Here is a 24,093-nt window from a genome sequence, read left to right as displayed (position 1 = left end):
CAACAGGTGGGGCTGAGGCGCCTGTCTGCAGTCGGCAGTAGTTAACAAGGTTTGTCTTTCTTGCTTAGCTGTAGCCAACTCTGAATTTATGTTAGTAATCATTTATTTAAATGATTCCATCCACTCAGGTTCCTGCATATTACTACCCTGTGAAGGTATAGAGCATTGGGTACACATTAAAGACCCCTGAGAGGAAGGTGTAACCCTATCCTTACGTGAAGTACACACAAACTTATTTTCAGACATTCTGGAGAAGAAATCACAGAGATAATGAGGAAACACAGTGCAGTATTAGTGAGACAGCACACTTATCCCAGACAACTCCAAATGGAGTGATACAGAGAGGATTGGAACCAGCACACAAACCTCAGATCAGAGCAGCGCTCCGCTGGGTGTGTGTGTGTATATATATATATATATATATATAATTTACCTTACAGCAGTATAACTGCTGACAATACGCTCCCCCCTTCTCTATGACCCTCTGGTACCAGTACAATTGGTGATTCAGTGGGTTCTACAGAGGAGCAGTCTCCGCATGCAGCCTGTACTCAGCAGCAGCAGCAGGAAATGTCACCTTTTCCTTCTGGTCCTGCACTCCAGGAAACCCTGTCCCCTCAATGGCGCGCGGTCCCTATAAGTTATTTATACTGGCTTCACTCCATAAATGTGTAAAAAAGGAGTTTGCAACGCTTTTTTCTATGCATCGACAGTGTGGGTACGCAGCAGGCATCGCAGCCCGTATCCAGGTGACCGCTGCCCCTTCATGCCGCCATGTTCACCGGGGACCCGCTAAGCGGGACCCCAGTGTCTATACTCACTGCACCGCGTCTTCAGCATCTGTTAGGGGTGGCGGCATGCTGCCGGTGTGGGCTCACACCCTGGGGCATGAAAAATATCACCTCAGGAGCTCAGTGTCCTGTCAGTGGGGATACAAACCATTAACTCTAAGGAAGTTGGTTCGGTACCCCCCAAGTCCCACGACGCAAGCAGACTGGATGCCAAAAGAAGAAAACTCTCTGGAGAGTAACAGAATGCACCCGGCTCCTTGGGCACATTTTTCTAAACTGAGTCTGCAGGCGAGGCATAGTGGGGAGGATCCAGCACACATTAACGCTTTCTTAAAGTGCCAGGCTTCAGTGGACCCGATCTATACCCATGGTAACTACATTTCCCAGTATCCACTAGGACGTTAGAGAAATCTGCAACTTTGGAGCACGGCTATTATTAGTGATGTACACAGCCCAATTCTGCAGATAACTGAAATTCTCCGCTAAATAGGTTGTATAATTTGCAGTTGGTGGTGATGCATTTTACAAGTTCTAATATATGTCCTAATATCAATCTTACCCTTTACTGGTGCACACCAGACCCTCAGCACAAGGACAGTGCCCCAGACCAAACTTGTAATCTACATGAAGGTTAATCAACTTTAAGAGGTCACTGGTCTGATTCTGACACGGCAATCTTCTGGATGGAAATGGCATGCACACCGGGGATAGAAGTGCTGTAAAAATCTAAACACAAATACCACACTTAACATAAGAGATCAGGATATTTATTATTGCTTAACAGCAGAAGTAAATTGTTCATTGCTCAGTGTGATTGAAAGACCAAACCACTGTCATATTGATAAATTGTCATTAATATTTCAGTTACCAAATGTGGGTGGAGGTAAGAGTGAATGCTATTACTCTCTTGGAAACGAGGAGAAACATAATCTGTCTATTTCTAATTTACTGGAAATTGTACGGTTGCATTAAACATTTTATTAATCACGGGTTGGGTACAGGATACATGCAGTTAGGATGCCGTCGGTCAGAATACCGACTCTGGCATCCTGACTGCTAATATCACTACAGGTGCCCACAACTAAACTAACGCTACTCCTAACCCTCCCTTCCTGGAGCCTAACCTCCCTCCCTGCAGCCTAACCTTAACCTTCCCACCGCAGCCTAACCCCCCCCCCCCCCCCCCATTACAGCCTAACCCTAACCTTGCCAGCATACTTATGTTCAGGATTCTGGCTGTCCAGACTCCGGCAGCGGTCTTCTGACCACCGGGATTCTGTACATCGGGATGCCAACCAGTGGCGGCTCCTACTCAGGGCCGTCTTTTCGTATGGGCTCAATGGGCTCTTGCCCAAGGGCCCCAGGAGTAAAAGGGTCCTAGGTTGATAGCTGAGGGTCCCCTCTTTACAGGGGTACCAGATTTTTGAAAATCGGCCCTAGGGAACCTGAGATATCCGACTTCAAAGCAGTGGTCCCCATCCAAGCCTGTTAATTGTTTTTCCCAGCTATATATCTCGGGTTCTGTCTGACTTAGAGTATTTCTTAGGGTATACCCCAAAAGCTGAGACTCTCCTTTTTCAGTTGCCACTGGCAGCTGGTCTCTACTATGCCCAGAACAAGAGATATCAGCCTTCAAGCAGCTGGTCCTTGCTCCAGCTCCACACGCCTGGTATGCAGTTTTATATTTTTGTTGGTGGATTGCTCTGGTTCCTGAAGTCTGATCCCCAAGTCCTCAGAACCTCCTGAAAAGTGGGACTCTCTAGTTTTGTTTATCCCATTAAAGCTAAGAAATCTATTTCCAGGAACTGGAGATATCTGCAGTAAAGCAAGCTGCCCTCCCACCGGAAAATGATGAATATTTAGCCCACTCCACTATTCACCCCTCCCCTGTGTATTAAACACCCCCTACCACCCTGGAAGTTATGTACCAGGGCCCCTTCATTCAGCACAATGTCCCCTTCTACAGTTTAGTGTTCTCCTTCCCGCCACATTTGTGCAGTAAAGGAGTAATTAGCAGAAATAATTTCTCCAGGTCCTACATGCTGAGCAAAAGATCGAACCCCCCTTCCCCCCTGCGGAACATCAAAGCTGCCACTGATAGCACCCCCCACCCCTACCGCTGATGGGTGGGTAGGGGCCGCAGTGCATTGCTGTGCCCAGGGGCCTACGCTACTGTTAAGACGGCTCTGCTCCTACTTATGGTTAGTAGGAGGGCTGCTGTTATACCCATGCCGGGGAGAGGAGAGAAGACAGTCAGCCACCAGCCCTGGGTTCCGGCACCTGCGCAATGGATATGACAAGGGCCGGGACCAGAGCATGCGCATACGCTACATGTGCAAACACCTAGCATCTATGGACTGCATCAGCTGCAGCCGATAGAAGCCGTATTGGGCTGCACGAAAGGCAGAGTGGCTTCCTACAGGAAGCCAGCTCTCTGCTTATCACATCTCGGTCTGGCAGTCCCAGAGGAATGAAGCACCTCCCAAAGGGACTGCCTGTAGTTTCTGTGACCGACAGGTAGGAAAGTCACTAGAAAGTCAATAGAAAGTCACTGCCAGTCACAGTGAAGACAGTGCAGTCACGGACTGCATCTGGATCACTGACACTGAGCTGGGTGGCAGATTTTACTTAGGGGGGCTGCAGTCTTGCAGCCCATAGGTAAAATCCACCACTGATGACAAAAACACCCTGATCACAGAACTATTTGTTTTTGTATCTGCTTCATAACCCCAGCAAAGTTTGACATTTTGGTGATGTTCTGTGGAGTATACAGATGTGTCCTCATACATCTTGCCTCAATATGCCATGTAGCGGGAGAAGCCGTTAGCGTTGGGAATTTTATTTTGCCAAATATGCATCTTATTTGCATTTCTATGTGAATAGGATGCACAAGCATCTTATGCTGATTAAAATTATATCCGGCATGCCTATATTCCATGTGCGTCTGCAGCTGTATCTTCATACAAAAAAGGTATGTTACAGTGCTTTCTAGGAAAACACTGTAACATCCCATTTCATATGCAGATACAACAACGGTCGCACAGAAAATATATGTATGCCGCATGTTATTTTAATCACCATAAGCTGCTTGTGCGCACTATTCACACGTTTTGCGAATAAGATGCATTTTAATGGAAAAGGTTGCACATAAAGACGCTCTGCACTACCGAGTCACTCTACTCCATGGCATGACTGGAAGTGCTGTTTAACATGCAGGGAGGCTATGTGTAAGTGGACACATCTGTAGCTATTTTATTTTAAGTACATTTTATACATTATTTGTAATAGTTTTTCATTTTGGGACAGTTGTAACTTTCGGGAAACTGCACATTGGATCGCATAAGTGAACCAACCTGAATTAATCCCCTGTCTCTAATTAGTTCATCTGTGATGGTGCCAAAATCAATTTTTTAAGCTAGTATCTTTAACAAGGACACGTATGATTGCACATTTTCATCATGCTTTTAGTTTATGGTATTAAATATACGTCTGTCTTTTATTACATTCTTTACAGGTAAACAAACATATCTCCAGCACTCGTGCATTACATATAAGGACGCTACTACTACGGGTGGGGCATTACGTATAAATTTAATAAGATTGTGCTACATTGTGGCATAATTTTAAATGGGGGTACAACTGTGTGGCCATGCCCCTTATTTGTGAGACCACACCCCTTTTCCCGGCGCGCCCCAAAGGAATATGGGAGTGCGCAAATTTATAGTTTGCAGGGGGGCGTTGAACATCCTAGCACCGGCCCTGCTTCAGGGTCTTCATTATCCTTTCCTTACTCATATACAAATGTAAAACACAGGATGTTGGTCTCGCACAATATTCTGTGGAGGTATATTAAGCAAACATATAAAATTCTTGAAACAATGTCCAAATGTCCAAAAAATTTTGAATCTTAATAAATCTTTCAAACTAGCCCAATGTTCTCCATATTACTCCATAAAAAGGTTGTCACAGTTGCAGTTCACTCTCATATGCCTTATACTCCACCAATGTCTAACTAATCCGGAAGGTGCATGGGAGGAGACAAAAAAGGAGTAATAGTGTTATATAACGTTTTTTTTAAAAAAAAGGAGTTTAAAACGACACTATTCTAGCAGCGTACCTTACACTATGGTGTATAATGCACACCAAGTCAAGCGTGATACAATAAACCTTTCGTAGGTACCTCCCGGGAACGGAAATCCACCAACTCAATCCTGATTCTGGTAAGGTGTCCTTTTCCACCAAAACGCGTATCGGCTCAGTTAGCCTTTATCAAGGTGAACTGAGGCTAACTGAGCCGAAATACGTTGGTGTACTACTGTTTATGTGTCCTATCTATCAAAATCAGCATTTATAATGCAGTTGTGATGAGAAGATATTGACAAAACGTGCAAAGTGAAAATACATGTATTCTCTTACAGTCTTCTCTTGCCTGGACACCCAGTGAAGAGTTGGAAGCATAGTCATAGCTACAGCTATCAGTTTGCTTCAGGGTTTAGACCCAGCAAACCTAATGCACATGCGTAGCAGATGGGCTGCACATCCATCAGTAAAGGTCCGGTGTGGAGGGATCCATCTCCGGTAAAGAAAAAAAGAGGTACAGTAGCCCATAAGCTACTATGTCCTAATGCCATCTGAAGTTGGCATTAGCTAAGAGGGTGAAAAAACCTATGGGGGCTAATTTTACAGTCAGAAATGGAGGAACTGTAGCAGATACATCCAATATATACTACGGTCATCCCTTCATATGTCCCGGAGGTTGTGGGCAGCCCCCAAAATGTTTCCTTTTCAGGGGATTTCCTGCAAAATTACTTTCATAAATATTCCCTTTTGTCTTCTTAGTATGTCAGTAAATATTGGAAGCAAACAAGTCAGAAAATGTATTATTTTAGTACATAAACAATGGACAGACCTAAAATTAATCAGATTTTGTTCAATTTAACTTGCAAGCTCCCTGAACAAAACAATGAAAATATCTGATGTCTCACAGAATCCAATCCTTTTTTTGTGTTTAATAGCTTTTCTCATTATATAGATATAGTTAAGTTATCATAGGCGTGCTCACCAGGGGTGCCTGGTGCACCCAGGCACCTCCTAATGTCTGTCAGCCCCCTAACACCCGCATGTCCCCCCCCCCCCTATTGCTGCTCTGCGAGCTGATTCATAGCTGCCGCGATTGGTCTGCTGACAGCTGTGCTGCCGGTGAACTACAGCAAGTGAGTGACTCGGCCAGCAGTCTGAACACTGCAGCACACACTTTGGCCATCTGACATTGGCCCCTCCCTTGGGAGCATCCAACCTTCCACAGAACTCAGGCAGAGTAGGCTATGTGTATCACCACTGCACAGCCCTTCTCTTCCTGCTCCTCCAGTCACTGACTATACTGCCTGTCCCGCCTCCACGACCTCACAGCTCTGTCTGTCCTGGCTCTCTACCCCTCTAGCCAGGTACTGTTTAGCATTAAGTTGCTGTGTCATGTACTGGGGGCAATATGGTGGAGGTATGCTGTGTGTACTGTGGTTAATATGGGAAAGGGTGCTGTGTCATGTAATGGGGGTAACATGGGGGTAGGTATGCTGTGTGTACAGGGGTTAACATGGGGAATGGGTGATGTGTCATGTACAGGGGGTAATATGGGGGAGGTATGCTGTGTGTACTGTGGTTAATATGGGGAAAGGGTGCTGTGTCATGTACTGGGGGTAAATTGGGGGAGGTATGCTGTGTATACAAGGGTTCATTTGGAAAAGGGTGTTGTGTCATGTACTGGGGGTAATATGGATGAGGTATGCTGTGTGTATAGGGGATAATATGGGGAAAGGGTGCTCTATGTTCTGGGTGTAATATGGGGGAAGGGACTGTGCCTACTGCAGTGTAATATAGGGGCACTAAGTGTACTGATGGCAAGATGGGAAGGGTCGTGGGTGTACTAGTGTGTAATATGGGTGAAGGGTCTGTGCACACTGCAGTGCAATATTGGGGTACTGGGAGGTATTATGGGGGAGGGGTGACGTGTACTGGGGATAATATGGGGAAGAAGGTTTGCATAATTCAGTATATTATGGGGGTGCTATATGTACAGGTAGTAATATGGGGATGATGTGCATAATGGCGTGTAATTTGGGGGTGATGTGTGTACTGGGGGTAATATGGGGAAAGGTGGCTATGTACAGTGGAGTGTAATATTGGGGTGGAGAAGGGGGGCTGTGTACAGTGAAATTTAATATAGGGGTGGTGTGTGCTCTGAGGTGGCGTATGAGGGAGCCAGGCCTGTGTATACTGGAATGTAATATGGGGAGCTGTGTATACTGAAAGATTGGGTTAGCGGGATTACGGGATAGTCTGCCACTTATGCTGGTCCAATGCTCCCCTGAGTGGCCATGCTACCCTTAATTCATAGAACTCTGGCTACTGCGATCTGAGCTTACACACAGAATTTCACTGACGCTGGAGCCGCGGTCAGGAAGTGAAGTTGCTTTTTTCAAAAGCACAAAGCAAATGACTCAGTGACAGCCAAGGCTGTGAGGGCTCAGGCATCTCACATATCGGAACTGGACCCTAGGAGAATGACGGTGAACTCTCTGCCCCTTATTGGAGACCACTGACTCAACTAGAAGGACCGTAAATCAGCTGCAGTGGAGCGCAGCAGTGGGTGGCTTCTGCACTGTCTCTCCCACGCACAGCTTGCCAGAAATATCGGGTGCGGTAAGAAGCACGCAGCGGCTGGACTTTAAGCAACCAGGTGACATGCCCCCGTTTTCCCAAACGCCGGCCGCCTCCACCCATGTCCCACCCCCGAACGCCTCTGCCCGTCACTCAGGTAGAGTTGTTAACATTTAAGAGAAGCATTCGCAGGACCCATTCTGTACATTGGCCTGTACATTCCCTGTTAGGGAAAGCATGATTACAGCACTGAAAGTAGGAGCCCCAGTCCTTGCACTTTCGGATGCACGGATGTACACCAGTGAAGGGTATTGTAGTGGCATTATCATAGTCACAGACAAAACTGCAGCAAAAGGTGCAAGGATGACCACAACTGCCTCTGACTCAGAATCAACCCCTTTGAGGAAAGAGTATCCTGCCCCCCTCCACAGACCACGCCCCAACAACAAAACCCACCTCCATTAGGATTGCTCCAGAAATTTCCCGGGCTGGTTTTCCATCCAAATCCGCCCCTGCACAGGGTGCCACTCCAACGCCACAGCGTTCCTCTTAGGAGGAGGACAAATTCAATAAAATTAATTATCATTGACTTAATGACTTTACTCGTTACCACTCAGTCACTGTTCAGCAGAGAGATAGTACTATCACTCTGTGGGGGAGATTCAAATGTTTGAAAAGTCGTTGGATGTCTGTTTTTCCTGTCTATTAGATACGAAAAAACAGACTCCCAACTGACTTTTCAAACATTTGAATCTCCCCCTGTGAGTGAGCGATTATGGTATAAAAAAGAAAATGTAACGGAAATACAATGGCGCTAAATCTGAACCATAAAGAGCAATATGGATAATCACCCTTATAATAATCCTCAATGTGGGTCAGTTCCTAAATGAGGGAAGACAGTCCATACGACGTTTTGATTTCTTCTTATAATTCCAATCAATAATGAAATCTGATAAAACAAGAAGAAACTGTGCCCACTCAGCATCAAAACTCAGTTTGAGGCGGGGTGTGTTATAGGCACAGAAAACAGATGATCGTGCAGTAACGCAAATATAAGGAGTATTACTTTATTAATAAACCATTGCACTCCCAAGATGAGCACCAGAGATTCCCCCTTCAGACCAGAGAGGACTCTATGTGGAGTGATGTATCATATGCTTTTATTCATCTTTTACATTGTGAGTGCGGTGTTGTAAATAAAAATAATCCTTTTAAGATAAAAGGTATTGCACTATGATCTTTTTTCTGTGTATCCACCATACTTTGCTTTAAAACGGTGGACGCAGGTTTTTGTTTATCAGGTTTTTTTGAAAACCAGGGAAACATTCCTAAATTGGCCACCCTGATCTGGGAAATTATCTGAGGATGGATTGATGATATGCTCTTAAAATGTTTTCTGTGCCTATAACACACCCCGCCTCAAACTGAGTTTTGATGCTGAGTGGGCACAGTTTCTTCTTGTTTTATCAGATTTCATTATTGATTGGAATTATAAGAAGAAATCAAAACGTTGTATGGACTGTCTTCCCTCATTTAGGAACTGACCCACATTGAGGATTATTATAAGGGTGATTATCCATATTGCTCTTTATGGTTCAGATTTAGCGCCATTGTATTTCCGTTACATTTTCTTTTTTATACTGCATTTGGAGGTTATTTGAGAAACCTTTTGTTAACATTTCTACGGGCTGCTCTATTTGTTTATTGCGCAACTACTTATATGTTCTGTCTTCAGTGAGTGATTATGGGCAATGGTGCAAGTAGAAATATTTTCTTAGTGGTACTGAGTGCCGAAAAATGGACGTGATCATGTGTTGTGAGGTGGCGTGGTCACATGCTGCTAGTGCGAGTGGCTACATGACACTATCGGCGTGGCCACACGACACAGACCTTTTTTGGGGGGAATCTGGAGGCAAGGCTAAAAATATATAGTAATGCCTCCAGTATAAAAGAAATATATAGTGATACCTCCAGTATAATAGAAATATATAGTAATGCCCCCAATTTAATCACAATATATACTTAGTAATGCCTCCATTATAACAGGAAACTACAGCCACTGTCGCACTCCCAGTAACCCTGACAATGTGGGAGGAGCCGTGATGCTGCCAAGCACCATGGTCTTGTTGCTTTGTGGCACATTATAATTGTGGTAATGGCAAAGTGTGTGGCAGGTGGTACTGCGTACCCGCTGCTAAATTCTTAAGGGTACTCCGTACCCAAGCGTACCCGCATACTTGCACCTCTAATTATGGGGCAGATGTATTGAGCGTAGAGAAGTGATAATGTGGAAGGTAATAACGCACCAGCCAGCCTGTCATTTTTCAAACCCGGCCTGTAACTTGACAGTTATGAGCTGATCGACTGGTGCGTTATCACCTTCCACTTTACCACTTCTCCAGGCTTAATACATCTGCATTTAAGTAAGTTGTAAGTAAACTGCTGCACCTGAGCCTGCTCCTGCAGGGGAATATTGCCAGGGGGTATGGAATGTAGTTATGTTGTCACAATACCTTCCCCTACATCCCACCCCCTCACAATGCAGACGATCGGCATGCCGACCAATAGGGACTGTTCCCGCTTGTGGATGTCCACGACACCCATAAAGTGGTCGCCACTGAGCTTGCAAGGAGCTTGTTGCGCTCGCCCCCTTCCCACGCGCTGGCATTCTGTTGCCGGGATAAAGGTGTCGGTATGCTGACCGGCGGTCACGCATACCACACACAAGGGGAATATACTGTGTAAGTAATAATAAGTAATAATAATACATTATTAATAATATATATTTCGAGGGATATAGTAAACTTACATATTTTATTACCATATAACATATTTTGGCACTCAGTGCAAACTAAACAATATAGAGAATTTGATTTGAGTGTACAGTGAAGGCTGGCAGATGATTATTAAACCATCAAACAAACATTCATAGCATGGCAATAGCAAAAATCTTTATCATGGCTCCTGACAAACACTAATGGAAGTAAATGTGTGTATATATATATATATATATACACTGCTCAAAAAAATAAAGGGAACACTTAAAGAATACAATGTAACTCCAAGTCAATCACACTTCTGTGAAATCAATCTGTCCACTTAGGAAGCAACACTGATTGACAATCAATTTCACATGCTGTTGTGCAAATGGAATAGACAACAGGTGGAAATTATAGGCAATTAGGAAGACACCCCCAATAAAGGAGTTGTTCTGCAGGTTGTGACCACAGACCACTTCTCAGCTCCTATGCTTTCTGGCTGATGTTTTGGTCACTTTTGAAAGCCGGCGGTGCTTTCACTCTAGTGGTAGCATGAGACGGAGTCTACAACCCACACAAGTGGCTCAGGTAGTGCAGCTCATCCAGGATGGCACATCAAAGCGAGCTGTGGCAAGAAGGTTTGCTGTGTCTGTCAGCGTAGTGTCCAGAGCATGGAGGCGCTACCAGGAGACAGGCCAGTACATCAGGAGACGTGGTGGAGGCCATAGGAGGGCAACAACCCAGCAGCATGACCGCTACCTCCACCTTTGTGCAAGGAGGAACAGGAGGAGCACTGCCAGAGCCCTGCAAAATGAGCTCCAGCAAGCCACAAATGTGCATGTGTCTACTCAAACGATCAGAAACAGACTCCATGAGGGTGGTATGAGGGCCCAACGTCCACAGGTGGGGGTTGTGCTTAAAGCCCAACACCATGCAGGATGTTTGGCATTTGCCAGAGAACACCAAGATTGGCAAATTCGCCACTGGCGCCCTGTGCTCTTAACTGATGAAAGCAGGTTCTCACTGGGCACATGTGACAGACGTGACAGAGTCTGGAGACGCCAAGGAGAACGTTCTGCTGCCTGCAACATCCTCCAGCGTGACTGGTTTGGCAGTGGGTCAGTAATGGTGTGGTGTGGCATTTCTTTGGGGGGCCGCAAAGCCGTCTATGTGCTCACCAGAGGTAGCCTGATTGCCATTAGGTACCGAGATGAGATCCTCAGACCCCTTGTGAGACCATATGCTGGTGTGGTTGGCCCTGGGTTCATCCTAATGCAAGACAATGCTAGACCTCATGTGGCTGGAGTTGGTCAGCAGTTCCTGCAAGACAAAGGCATTGATGCTACGGACTGGCCCGCCCGTTCCCCAGACCTGAATCCAATTGAGCACATCTGGGACATCATGTCTCGCTCAATCCACCAATGCCACGTTGCACCACAGACTGTCCAGGAGTTGGCGGATGCTTAAGTCCAGGTCTGGGAGGAGATCCCTCAGGAGACCACCCGCCACCTCATCAGGAGCATGCCCAGGCGTTGTAGGGAGGTCATACAGGCACGTGGAGGCCACACACACTACTGAGCCTCATTTTGACTTGTTTTAAGTTGGATCAGACTGTAGTGTGTTTTTCCACTTTAATTTTGAGTGTGACTCCAAATCCAGACCTCCATGGGTTAATAAATTTGATTTCCATTGATAATTTTTGTGTCATTTTGTTGTCAGCACATTCAACTATGTAAAGAACAAAGTATTTAATAAGAATATTTCATTCATTCAGATCTAGGATGTGTTGTTTAAGTGTTCCCTTTATTTTTTTGAGCAGTGTGTGTGTGTATATATATATATATATATATATATATATACACACACATACAAACAGTTCTTAGTGGCAGCACTCACACACAGTGCATAACTGGTCCGGTGCCCGCCTTGACTCCGCACATAGCTGTGGGTCCAATACAGCAAAGACGATGTAGGCGGCACTCAGAATATACTGCACAGCACAGGCAAGTTAGATGATAATCATTATCTAACCTGCTTGTGCTGTGCAGTATATTCTGAGTGCCGCCTACATCATCTTTGCTATATATATATATATATATATATAATATACAGATATATTGTATATACAGGTCGAGTATCCCATATCCAAAATGCTTGGGACCAGAAGTGTTTTGGATATCGGAATATTCCGTATTTTGGAATAGTTGCATACCATGATGAGGTATCATGGCGATGGGACCCAAGTCTACGCACAGAATGCATTTATGTTTCATATACACCTTATACACACAGCCTGAAGGTCATTTAATACAATATTTTTAATAACTTTGTGTATTAAACAAAGTTTGTGTACATTGAGTCATCAGAAAACAAAGGTTTCACTATCTTAGTCACACTCGAAAAATTCCGTATTTCGGAATATTCCGTATTTTGGAATATTTGGATAAGGGATACTCAACCTTTACATACACAGATTTATACATGCACATTTACTTCCATTAGTGGTTGTCGAGAGCCATTATACAGATTTTTGCTATTGCCACACTATGGGCCTAATTCAGACCTGATCCGCATCAGCAACATTTTTGTCTAATGGGCAAAACCATGTGCAGTGCAGGGGGGGGGGGGGCAGATATAAAATGAGCAGGAAGAGTTAGATTTGGGTGGGCTGTGTTCAAACTGAAATCTAACTTACACTGTAAAAACATCTCCTGCCTGCATCTCTCAGCCACACCGTCATCATCCCCCTATGTCTCTCAGCCACACCATCATCTCCTGCCTGCGTCTCTCAGCCACACCATCATCTCCTGCCTGCGTCTCTCAGTCACACCATCTGCATTTCTCACCATCCCCCTCACTCTGTGCCTTTCAGCCTCCCACTCTTAATTCTGTGCCTCTCAGCCTCCCACCATTCAGTCTGTGCCTCTCAGCCTTCCACCATTCAGTCTGTGCCTCTCAGCCTCCCACCATTCAGTCTGTGCCTCTCAGCCTCCCACCATTCAGTCTGTGCCTCTCAGCCTTTCCCTCTTTACTCTGTGTCTCTGAGCCTCCCATCCCTTACTCGGTGTCTCTCAGCCTGCCCCCATGGCCATTTTTAGGAGCGTGCGAGCTGTGCAAGCCCCCGACCCCCTACAGCGTCTGCTTACATGTAGACACCATTTGCTTGGCCCTGCCCACATCCCGTTGCACTGGGTGCATTATTAAAAGAAACAGCCCTGCCTTCCCCTCCCTTCACTCAGTGCCTCCCAGCCTGTTCCCCTTCACTCTGTGCCTCCCAGCCTGCTCCCCATTCACTCTGTGCCTCCCAGCCTGCTCGCCCTTCACTCTGTGCTTCCCAGCCTGCTCACCCTTCACTCTGTGCCTCTCAGCCTGCTCGCCCTTCACTCTGTGCCACTCAGCCTGCTCGCCCTTCACTCTGTGCCACTCAGCCTGCTCACCCTTCACACTGTGACTCAGCCTGCTCACCCTTCACACTGTGCCACTCAGCCTGCTCACCCTTCACACTGTGACTCTCGGCCTGCTCCCCTTTACTCTGTGCCTCTTGGCCTGCTCCCCCTTCAGTCTCTACATCTTGCCCTGCTCCCGCCTCACTCTGTGCCTCTCACCTTTTCACTCTATGCCTCTCAGCCTGCTCCCCCTTCAATATGTGCCTCTCAGCCTGCTCCCCCTTCAATATGTGCCTCTCAGCGTGCTCTCCCTTCAAGCTGCCTCTCAGCCTCCCCCATTCACTCTTTCAACCTGTTTCCCCCCTCCCTCATTCTGTATCTCTCACCTGTATGTGAGCTGGACATTGAGGCCAGGTGCCGCTTCTTCACTGCAGTATTCAGGCAGGGCAGGGCACCATGATGTAATGTGGGGCAGCGCAGGAGTGAGTGACAGGCTTGCCAGTGGTAATTCAAATGTGGCACACCTATCACTTTTGCTACATACTGCTCACCGATGTAGTCCGCTGCCACCTGGGTCTGCTTGTCTGTTAGTGCCCGGGACAAAAGTCCTGATAGTCGGCCGTGCGTGTGGGGTGTGCCGGACATTACAGGATGCCTGTGCACACGCCTATGCCAGGGCGTCCCATGTTCAGAACTTGAGTACACAGATGCAACTATTGAATGCACATTGGCCAAGCATGTACCTTCTGAGTAACCTGACAGTCGTGCAACATGGCTGCTGGCAGTAAGACACTAGAGACATTGCAACTGCGTACGAGATTGCAGTTGCAAGCTGTGACATGCCCCTGAAATTGTCACAACATGCCTCTGCTTCAGTCTCTACTCTCCTGTTCCCTCCCGTAAACACTACTTTACTGTCAATCACTTTGTGAATAAATCCTTATTGTGACAGCTGTCGCAAGACCGTTGTGGCAAAAGCACCGTCTGACTAATACACATGCACAGTATCAAAAAAATTGCTCCCCTGCGAACAAAATCGATATTGCAAGTATTTCACGATCAGGCATTAAGTTTATTGCTGTGTAAAAATATAGACTTAGAATCTTAAAAAAATGTTTGGAACGGGTATACAATACATATGCACTAGTACAGTAGTAGTATGTATGAAATTCTCTGTGCACACTACACCAAGAAGACAGTGTTAATTCAATTAAATTAATAAACCTTGTGAACAGTAAAATATGGCAGGTGCATTCCAAAATAACCCTTCCTGAATCTGATTAATAGAGTATGTGGTGTTGAATATTATTAATTCCCCTGCTTAATAAATATGACACAAAATAGCATTACATTTTACTATATGCTTAGCCAAAATGCCTCAGATCCTCTGTATTAGGTCTATTAATTATTTGTTGAAAATACCTATCTACCATGGTTCTCCCGGCAAAAGCTTTCTCATGCACAATAGAAAGGCTGAATAAGTGGTTAGTTTTCTTACTGGTGCCAGCCAGTATTGATGGACAGCTGAGTATCACTCAGGACCTGGTTCTGATTTGTATGCTAGATGTGGATGGATTTGCTATTGTTCCTGTTTACATGGAAGCAGCAGTGATAACACTTATATATTACTGCAGCAGGGGGATAATTCAGACCTGATCGCTGCTGTGCGTTTTCACACAGCAGGCGATCAGATCTGAACTGCGAATACGTATGCACTCAGTGGCGGATCCAGGGGGGGGGGGCACTCGGGCCCGTGCCCCCCCTGTCATTTGTGGCCGTTCACCCTCCGTCCGTCCGTCCCCGCCGCCGCCGCACAGGAAGATGACGGGCGCCCTCTGAGATTGTTTTACCAGCGGGCGCCCGTCTCCCTGCACAGCGGCAGCCGGAGGCAGGAGCTCAGTACTGAGCTCCGGCTTCCGGCGCTGTCACTGCGGCGTGCGCTATGGGAGAGACGTCAGTCATGATGTCTCTCTCATAGTGCTGAGGAGAGGACGCCAGGAGGAGGTCTGGAAGCGGGAACGGGGCTCGGTAAGTATGTCGTTTTTTATCTTTCTTAGTGCAGCGGGGGCATCTACTGGGGGCAAATTATGGGGGGACATTACTACTGAAGGGGCATCAACAAGGGACATTACTGCTGGGGGGCATTACTACGGGGGGCATTACTACTGGGGGGCATCTACTGGGGGCATTACTACTGGGGGGGGCATCTATTGGGGCATTACTACTGGGGGCAGCTACTGGGGGACATTTTTACTGGGGGGCATCTACTGGGGGCAAACTACTAGGGGCCATTATTACTGGGGGGCATCTACTAGGGGCAAACTACTGGGGGACATTATTACTGGGGGCATTATTATTGGGGCCAACTACAAGGGGGCAAACTACTGGGGGTAAGCTACAAGGGGGCAAACTACAAAGGGCTAACTACTGGGGGTATACTGCAGGAGGGCATTACCACTGGGGGCATAACTACTAGGGTGCTAAATGACTGGGGGTATTACTATAGGCAACATTACTACTGGGGGCAATACGGGCATTGCATAAGGGGCACCACTACTATGGGGTCTATATAAGGGGCACTACCAGTACAATGGACATTGCATAATGAGCGCTACTACTGTGGGCATTGCATAAGAAGCACTACTGTGGTGGGCATTATGTGTATTACGGGGTGCTACTACTGTGGACATTATTACGCTGCCCCCTGCCCCTCACACACTGCCCCCTGTACCCAGCACCTCACACACTGCCCCCTGCACCTTGACCCTCACACGCTGCCCCCAGTCCCTGAAACGCTGCCCCCTGCACACTGCACCATGCACCGAAGCCGCACGCAAATGTACTTGCCCCTTCCATGGTGTCCCCCCTATCATTTTCTTCTGGATCCGCCCCTGTATGCACTGCAATGCGCCGGCACATCGCAAAACAGCACCGGCATTTGTGCCTAGCGATGGGATGGTGCGAAAAAAATGATCGCACGGGCGATCGCTAGGTGATTGACAGGAAGTGGCCATTTGTGGGTGTCAACTGACCGTTTGTGTCCGGAAAAATGCAGGCGGGCTCAGGCGTTTGGAGGGAGGGTGTCTGACGTCAGCTCCGACCCGGATCACCTAGAATACATTGCAGCAGCTGAGTAAGTCCTGGTCTGTGCAGAGACTGCACAAACTGATGTTTGTGCAGCTCTGCTAAAGAAGCAAATGCACACTTGCACAGGCTTTACCCCTTCCCCTGTAGGCGGCGACTATCTGATCGCAGGGCTGCAAAAACGCACTGTAGCAGGGCCGGCTCCAGGCACGTTCGACTAGAGCGGCCGCGCGGGGCGCCACCCTTAATGGGGTCCGCGCGCTGGCGCCGCCATATTTGTGCCTGGAGCCAGCCTGCAGTGCTTCCTGGCCTCTTGTGTATGCGGCGCATAGCGTGCACACAAGAGTTTTAGAAGAGTGAGTCCGCCAGCGCCCTCAGCGGTGCTCCCCCTCCTGCCACCACCGCGTGGGGGAATTTATGGATCGGGCACTGTGTGGGGGCATTGTGGGGGCATATCTTGCACTGTGGGGGTATATCTTGCACTGTGGGGGTCTTATGTATCTGGAACTGTGGTGGCATATCTGCACTGTGGGGGCATTTATGTATCTGGCACTGGGGGCATATCTGCACTGTGGGGGCATTTATGTATCTGGCACTGTGGGGGCATATCTGCACTGTGGGGGCATTTATGTATCTGGCACTGTGGGGGCATATCTGGCACTGTGGGGGCATTTATGTATCTGGCACTGTGGGGGCATTAATGTATCTGGCACTGTGGGGGCATATCTGCACTGTGGGGGCGTTTATGTATCTGGCACTGTGGGGGCCTATCTGCACTGTAGGGGTATTTGTGTATCAGGCACTGTGGGGGCATATCTGCACTATGGGGGCATTTATGTATCGAACTGTGGGGGCATTTATGTATCTGGCACTGTGGGGGCATATCTGCACTGTGGGGGTATTTATGTATCTGGCACTGTGGGGGCGTTTATGTATGTGGCACTGTGGGGGCATATCTGCACTGTGGGGGCGTTTCTGTATCTGGCACTGTGGGGGCATATCTGCACTGTGTGGGCGTTTATGTATCTGGCACTGTGGGGGCGTTTATGTATCTGGCACTGTGGGGGCATTTATGTATCAGGCACTGTGGGGGCATTTATGTATCGAACTGTGGGGGCATTTATGTATCACACTGTGGGGGCATATCTGTACTGTGGGGGAATTTATGTATCAAGCACTGTGGGGCATATCTGCACTGTGGGGGCATTTATGTATCTGGCATTGTGGGGGCATTTATGTATCTGGCACTGTGGGGGCGTTTATGTATCTGGCACTGTAGGGGCAATTATGTATCTGGAACTGTGGGGACATATCTGGCACTGTGGCCATTTATGTGTCTGGCACTGCTGGGGGGCATGTCATGTGTATCTGGCACTGCTGGGGTGCATGTCATGTGTATCTGGCACTGCTGGGGTGCATGTCATGTGTATCTGGCACTTCTGGGGGGCATGACATGTGTAGCTGGCACGGCTGGGGAGCATATCATGTAGTGTTCCTGCTAGGTGTCTGTGGCTAGGCAAAGTATCTAACGTGCTCTGCCTGGCGTAAAGTGTCTAACGTGCTCTGCCTGTCGCAGTGTGTATAGGAGGTTCTACCTGGTGCAATGTGTATTAGCTGCACTACTGTGTGGTGTAATGTGAATTGCCACTATTATGTGGCCACACCTCTTCTCCACGAAGCAACGCTCCTAAATTTTCGGCGCGCACGGTAGTGATGAGCGGGTTCGGTTTCTCGGAAACCGAACCCCCCCGAACTTCACGCTTTTTACACGGGTCCGAGGAAGACTCGGATCTTCCCGCCTTGCTCGGTTAACCCGAGCGCGCCCGAACGTCATCATCCCGCTGTCGGATTCTCGCGAGGCTCGGATTCTATCGCGAGACTCGGATTCTATATAAGGAGCCGCGCGTCGCCGCCATTTTCACACGTGCATTGAGATTGATAGGGAGAGGACGTGGCTGGCGTCCTCTCCGTTTAGAATAGAAATAGATAGTGAGAGTGAGACACTTGATTTACTGGAGCTTAGGAGTACTCAGAGAGTGCAGAGTTTACTAGTGACTGACCAGTGACCACCAGTGCAGTTTTATTATTATTTAATATAATCCGTTCTCTGCCTGAAAAAAAACAATATACAGTGACACAGTATACCATATCTGTGCTCAGCCTCAGTGTGCTGCATCATCTATGTATATCTGACTGTGCTGAGTGCTCACTGCTCACACAGCTTAATTGTGGGGGAGACTGGGGAGCAGTTATAGCAGGAGTACATATATTTGACAGTGCACACTTTTGCTGCCAGAGTGCCACTGCCAGTGTGACTGACCAGTGACCAGTGACCACCAGTATATTGTGATTGTCTGCCTGAAAAAGTTAAACACTCATCGTGTGGTGTTTTTATTCTATAAACGCATTCTGCTGACAGTGTCCAGCAGGTCCGTCATTATATAATATATACCTGTCCTGCAGTAGTGATATACATATATTTTTATATCATTATCATCCAGTCTATACTAGCAGCAGACGCAGTACGGTAGTCCACGGCTGTAGCTACCTCTGTGTCGGCAGTCGCTCGTCCATAATTGTATACCTACCTGTGGTGGTTTTTTTTTTTTCTATCTTCTTCATACTAGTAGTTAACTTTATGAGTCTGCAGTGCTGACAGTGTCCAGTAGGTCCGTCATTATATAATATATACCTGTCCGGCTGCAGTAGTGATATATATATATTTTTTATATCATTATCATCCAGTCTATATTAGCAGCAGACGCAGTACGGTAGTCCACGGCTGTAGCTACCTCTGTGTCGGCAGTCGCTCGTCCATCCATAATTGTATACCACCTACCTGTTGTGTTTTTTTTTTCTATCTTCTTGATACTAGTAGCTTACTTTAGGAGTCTGCAGTGCTGACAGTGTCCAGCAGGTCCGTCATTATATAATATATACCTGTCCGGCTGCAGTAGTGATATATATATATTTTTTATATCATTATCATCCAGTCTATATTAGCAGCAGACGCAGTACGGTAGTCCACGGCTGTAGCTACCTCTGTGTCGGCAGTCGCTCGTCCATCCATAATTGTATACCACCTACCTGTTGTGTTTTTTTTTTTCTATCTTCTTGATACTAGTAGCTTACTTTAGGAGTCTGCAGTGCTGACAGTGTCCAGCAGGTCCGTCATTATATAATATATACCTGTCCGGCTGCAGTAGTGATAAATATATATTTTTATATCATTATCATCCAGTCTATATTAGCAGCAGACGCAGTACGGTAGTCCACGGCTGTAGCTACCTCTGTGTCGGCAGTCGCTCGTCCATCCATAATTGTATACCACCTACCTGTTGTGGTTTTTTTTTTTCAATCTTCTTGATACTAGTAGCTTACTTTAGGAGTCTGCAGTGCTGACAGTGTCCAGCAGGTCCGTCATTATATAATACATACCTGTCCGGCTGCAGTAGTGATATATATATATTTTTTATATCATTATCATCCAGTCTATATTAGCAGCAGGCGCAGTACGGTAGTCCACGGCTGTAGCTACCTCTGTGTCGGCAGTCGCTCGTCCATCCATAATTGTATACCACCTACCTGTTGTGGTTTTTTTTTTCTATCTTCTTGATACTAGTAGCTTACTTTAGGAGTCTGCAGTGCTGACAGTGTCCAGCAGGTCCGTCATTATATAATATATACCTGTCCGGCTGCAGTAGTGATATATATATATTTTTATATCATTATCATCCAGTCTATATTAGCAGCAGATGCAGTACGGTAGTCCACGGCTGTAGCTACCTCTGTGTCGGCAGTCGCTCGTCCATCCATAATTGTATACCACCTACCTGTTGTGTTTTTTTTTTTTTTCTATCTTCTTGATACTAGTAGCTTACTTTAGGAGTCTGCAGTGCTGACAGTGTCCAGCAGGTCCGTCATTATATAATACATACCTGTCCGGCTGCAGTAGTGATATATATATATTTTTTATATCATTATCATCCAGTCTATAATAGCAGCAGACGCAGTACGGTAGTCCACGGCTGTAGCTACCTCTGTGTCGGCAGTCGCTCGTCCATCCATAATTGTATACCACCTACCTGTGGTGTTTTTTTTTTTCTATCTTCTTGATACTAGTAGCTTACTTTAGGAGTCTGCAGTGCTGACAGTGTCCAGCAGGTCCGTCATTATATAATATATACCTGTCCGGCTGCAGTAGTGATATATATATATTTTTTATATCATTATTATCCAGTCTATATTAGCAGCAGACGCAGTACGGTAGTCCACGGCTGTAGCTACCTCTGTGTCGGCAGTCGCTCGTCCATCCATAAGTATACTAGTATCCATCCATCTCCATTGTTTACCTGAGGTGCCTTTTAGTTGTGCCTATTAAAATATGGAGAACAAAAATGTTGAGGTTCCAAAAATAGGGAAAGATCAAGATCGACTTCCACCTCGTGCTGAAGCTGCTGCCACTAGTCATGGCCGAGACGATGAAATGCCAGCAACGTCGTCTGCCAAGGCCGATGCCCAATGTCATAGTACAGAGCATGTAAAATCCAAAACACCAAATATCAGTAAAAAAAGGACTCAAAAATCTAAAATAAAATCGTCGGAGGAGAAGCGTAAACTTGCCAATATGCCATTTACCACACGGAGTGGCAAGGAACGGCTGAGACCCTGGCCTATGTTCATGGCTAGTGGTTCAGCTTCACATGAGGATGGAAGCACTCAGCCTCTCGCTAGAAAAATTAAAAGACTCAAGCTGGCAAAAGCACAGCAAAGAACTGTGCGTTCTTCGAAATCACAAATCCACAAGGAGAGTCCAATTGTGTCGTTTGCGATGCCTGACCTTCCCAACACTGGACGTGAAGAGCATGCGCCTTCCACCATTTGCACGCCCCCTGCAAGTGCTGGAAGGAGCACCCGCAGTCCAGTTCCTGATAGTCAGATTGAAGATGTCAGTGTTGAAGTACACCAGGATGAGGAGGATATGGGTGTTGCTGGCGCTGGGGAGGAAATTGACCAGGAGGATTCTGATGGTGAGGTGGTTTGTTTAAGTCAGGCACCCGGGGAGACACCTGTTGTCCGTGGGAGGAATATGGCCATTGACATGCCTGGTGAAAATACCAAAAAAATCAGCTCTTCGGTGTGGAAGTATTTCAACAGAAATGCGGACAACATTTGTCAAGCCGTGTGTTGCCTTTGTCAAGCTGTAATAAGTAGGGGTAAGGACGTTAACCACCTCGGAACATCCTCCCTTATACGTCACCTGCAGCGCATTCATCATAAGTCAGTGACAAGTTCAAAAACTTTGGGCGACAGCGGAAGCAGTCCACTGACCAGTAAATCCCTTCCTCTTGTAACCAAGCTCACGCAAACCACCCCACCAACTCCCTCAGTGTCAATTTCCTCCTTCCCCAGGAATGCCAATAGTCCTGCAGGCCATGTCACTGGCAATTCTGACGAGTCCTCTCCTGCCTGGGATTCCTCCGATGCATCCTTGCGTGTAACGCCTACTGCTGCTGGCGCTGCTGTTGTTGCTGCTGGGAGTCGATGGTCATCCCAGAGGGGAAGTCGTACTTGTAAGACCACTTTTACTACTTCCACCAAGCAATTGACTGTCCAACAGTCCTTTGCGAGGAAGATGAAATATCACAGCAGTCATCCTGCTGCAAAGCGGATAACTGAGGCCTTGGCATCCTGGGCGGTGAGAAACGTGGTTCCAGTATCCATCATTACTGCAGAGCCAACTAGAGACTTGTTGGAGGTACTGTGTCCCCGGTACCAAATACCATCTAGGTTCCATTTCTCTAGGCAGGCGATACCGAAAATGTACACAGACCTCAGAAAAAGACTCACCAGTGTCCTAAAAAATGCAGTTGTACCCAATGTCCACTTAACCACGGACATGTGGACAAGTGGAGCAGGGCAGGCTCAGGACTATATGACTGTGACAGCCCACTGGGTAGATGTATGGACTCCCGCCGCAAGAACAGCAGCGGCGGCCCCAGTAGCAGCATCTCGCAAACGCCAACTCTTTCCTAGGCAGGCTACGCTTTGTATCACCGCTTTCCAGAATACGCACACAGCTAAAAACCTCTTACGGCAACTGAGGAAGATCATCGCAGAATGGCTTACCCCAATTGGACTCTCCTGTGGATTTGTGGCATCGGACAACGCCAGCAATATTGTGTGTGCATTAAATCTGGGCAAATTCCAGCACGTCCCATGTTTTGCACATACCTTGAATTTGGTGGTGCAGAATTATTTAAAAAACGAGAGGGGCGTGCAAGAGATGCTGTCGGTGGCCAGAAGAATTGCGGGACACTTTCGGCGAACAGGCACCACGTACAGAAGACTGGAGCACCACCAAAAACGCCTGAACCTGCCCTGCCATCATCTGAAGCAAGAAGTGGTAACAAGGTGGAATTCAACCCTATATATGCTTCAGAGGTTGGAGGAGCAGCAAAAGGCCATTCAAGCCTATACAACTGAGCACGATATAGGAGGTGGAATGCACCTGTCTCAAGCGCAGTGGATAATGATTTCAACGTTGTGCAAGGTTCTGCAACCTTTTGAACTTGCCACACGTGAAGTCAGTTCAGACACTGCCAGCCTGAGTCAGGTCATTCCCCTCATCAGGCTTTTGCAGAAGAAGCTGGAGACATTGAAGGAGGAGCTAACACAGAGCGATTCCGCTAGGCATGTGGGACTTGTGGATGGAGCCCTTAATTCGCTTAACAAGGATTCACGGGTGGTCAATCTGTTGAAATCAGAGCACTACATTTTGGCCACCGTGCTCGATCCTAGATTTAAAACCTACCTTGGATCTCTCTTTCCGGCAGACACAAGTCTGCTGGGGTTCAAAGAACTGCTGGTGACAAAATTGTCAAGTCAAGCGGAACGCGACCTGTCAACATCTCCTCCTTCACATTCTCCCGCAACTGGGGGTGCGAGGAAAAGGCTCAGAATTCCGAGCCCACCCGCTGGCGGTGATGCAGGGCAGTCTGGAGCGACTGCTGATGCTGACATCTGGTCCGGACTGAAGGACCTGACAACGATTACGGACATGTTGTCTACTGTCACTGCATATGATTCTCTCCCCATTGAAAGAATGGTGGAGGATTATATGAGTGACCGCATCCAAGTAGGCACGTCAGACAGTCCGTACTTATACTGGCAGGAAAAAGAGGCAATTTGGAGGCCCTTGCACAAACTGGCTTTATTCTACCTAAGTTGCCCTCCCACAAGTGTGTACTCCGAAAGAGTGTTTAGTGCCGCCGCTCACCTTGTCAGCAATCGGCGTACGAGGTTACATCCTGAAAATGTGGAGAAGATGATGTTCATTGAAATGAATTATAATCAATTCCTCCGTGGAGACATTGACCAGCAGCAATTGCCTCCACAAAGTACACAGGGAGCTGA

General features: G+C 47.1%; 1 protein-coding gene across 1 annotated transcript in view; it reads right to left on the bottom strand.

The window, feature by feature from the left end:
- The window catches only part of LOC134965111 (uncharacterized), a 44,804-nt gene that overhangs the window by 7,357 nt on the left and 13,354 nt on the right, over positions 1-24,093 (bottom strand). Inside the window, exons 3-4 of the mRNA XM_063941653.1 lie at positions 7,905-7,996; positions 1,351-1,517 (exon numbers count right to left, since the gene is read on the bottom strand). Coding sequence (XP_063797723.1) covers positions 1,351-1,517; positions 7,905-7,996 — 259 coding nt within the window. The remainder of the gene's footprint in view (positions 1-1,350; positions 1,518-7,904; positions 7,997-24,093) is intronic.

Source organism: Pseudophryne corroboree, chromosome 10, assembly GCF_028390025.1.
Source record: "Pseudophryne corroboree isolate aPseCor3 chromosome 10, aPseCor3.hap2, whole genome shotgun sequence".
NCBI lineage: Eukaryota > Metazoa > Chordata > Amphibia > Anura > Myobatrachidae > Pseudophryne > Pseudophryne corroboree.
This window is presented reverse-complemented; position numbering and strand designations above follow the sequence as displayed.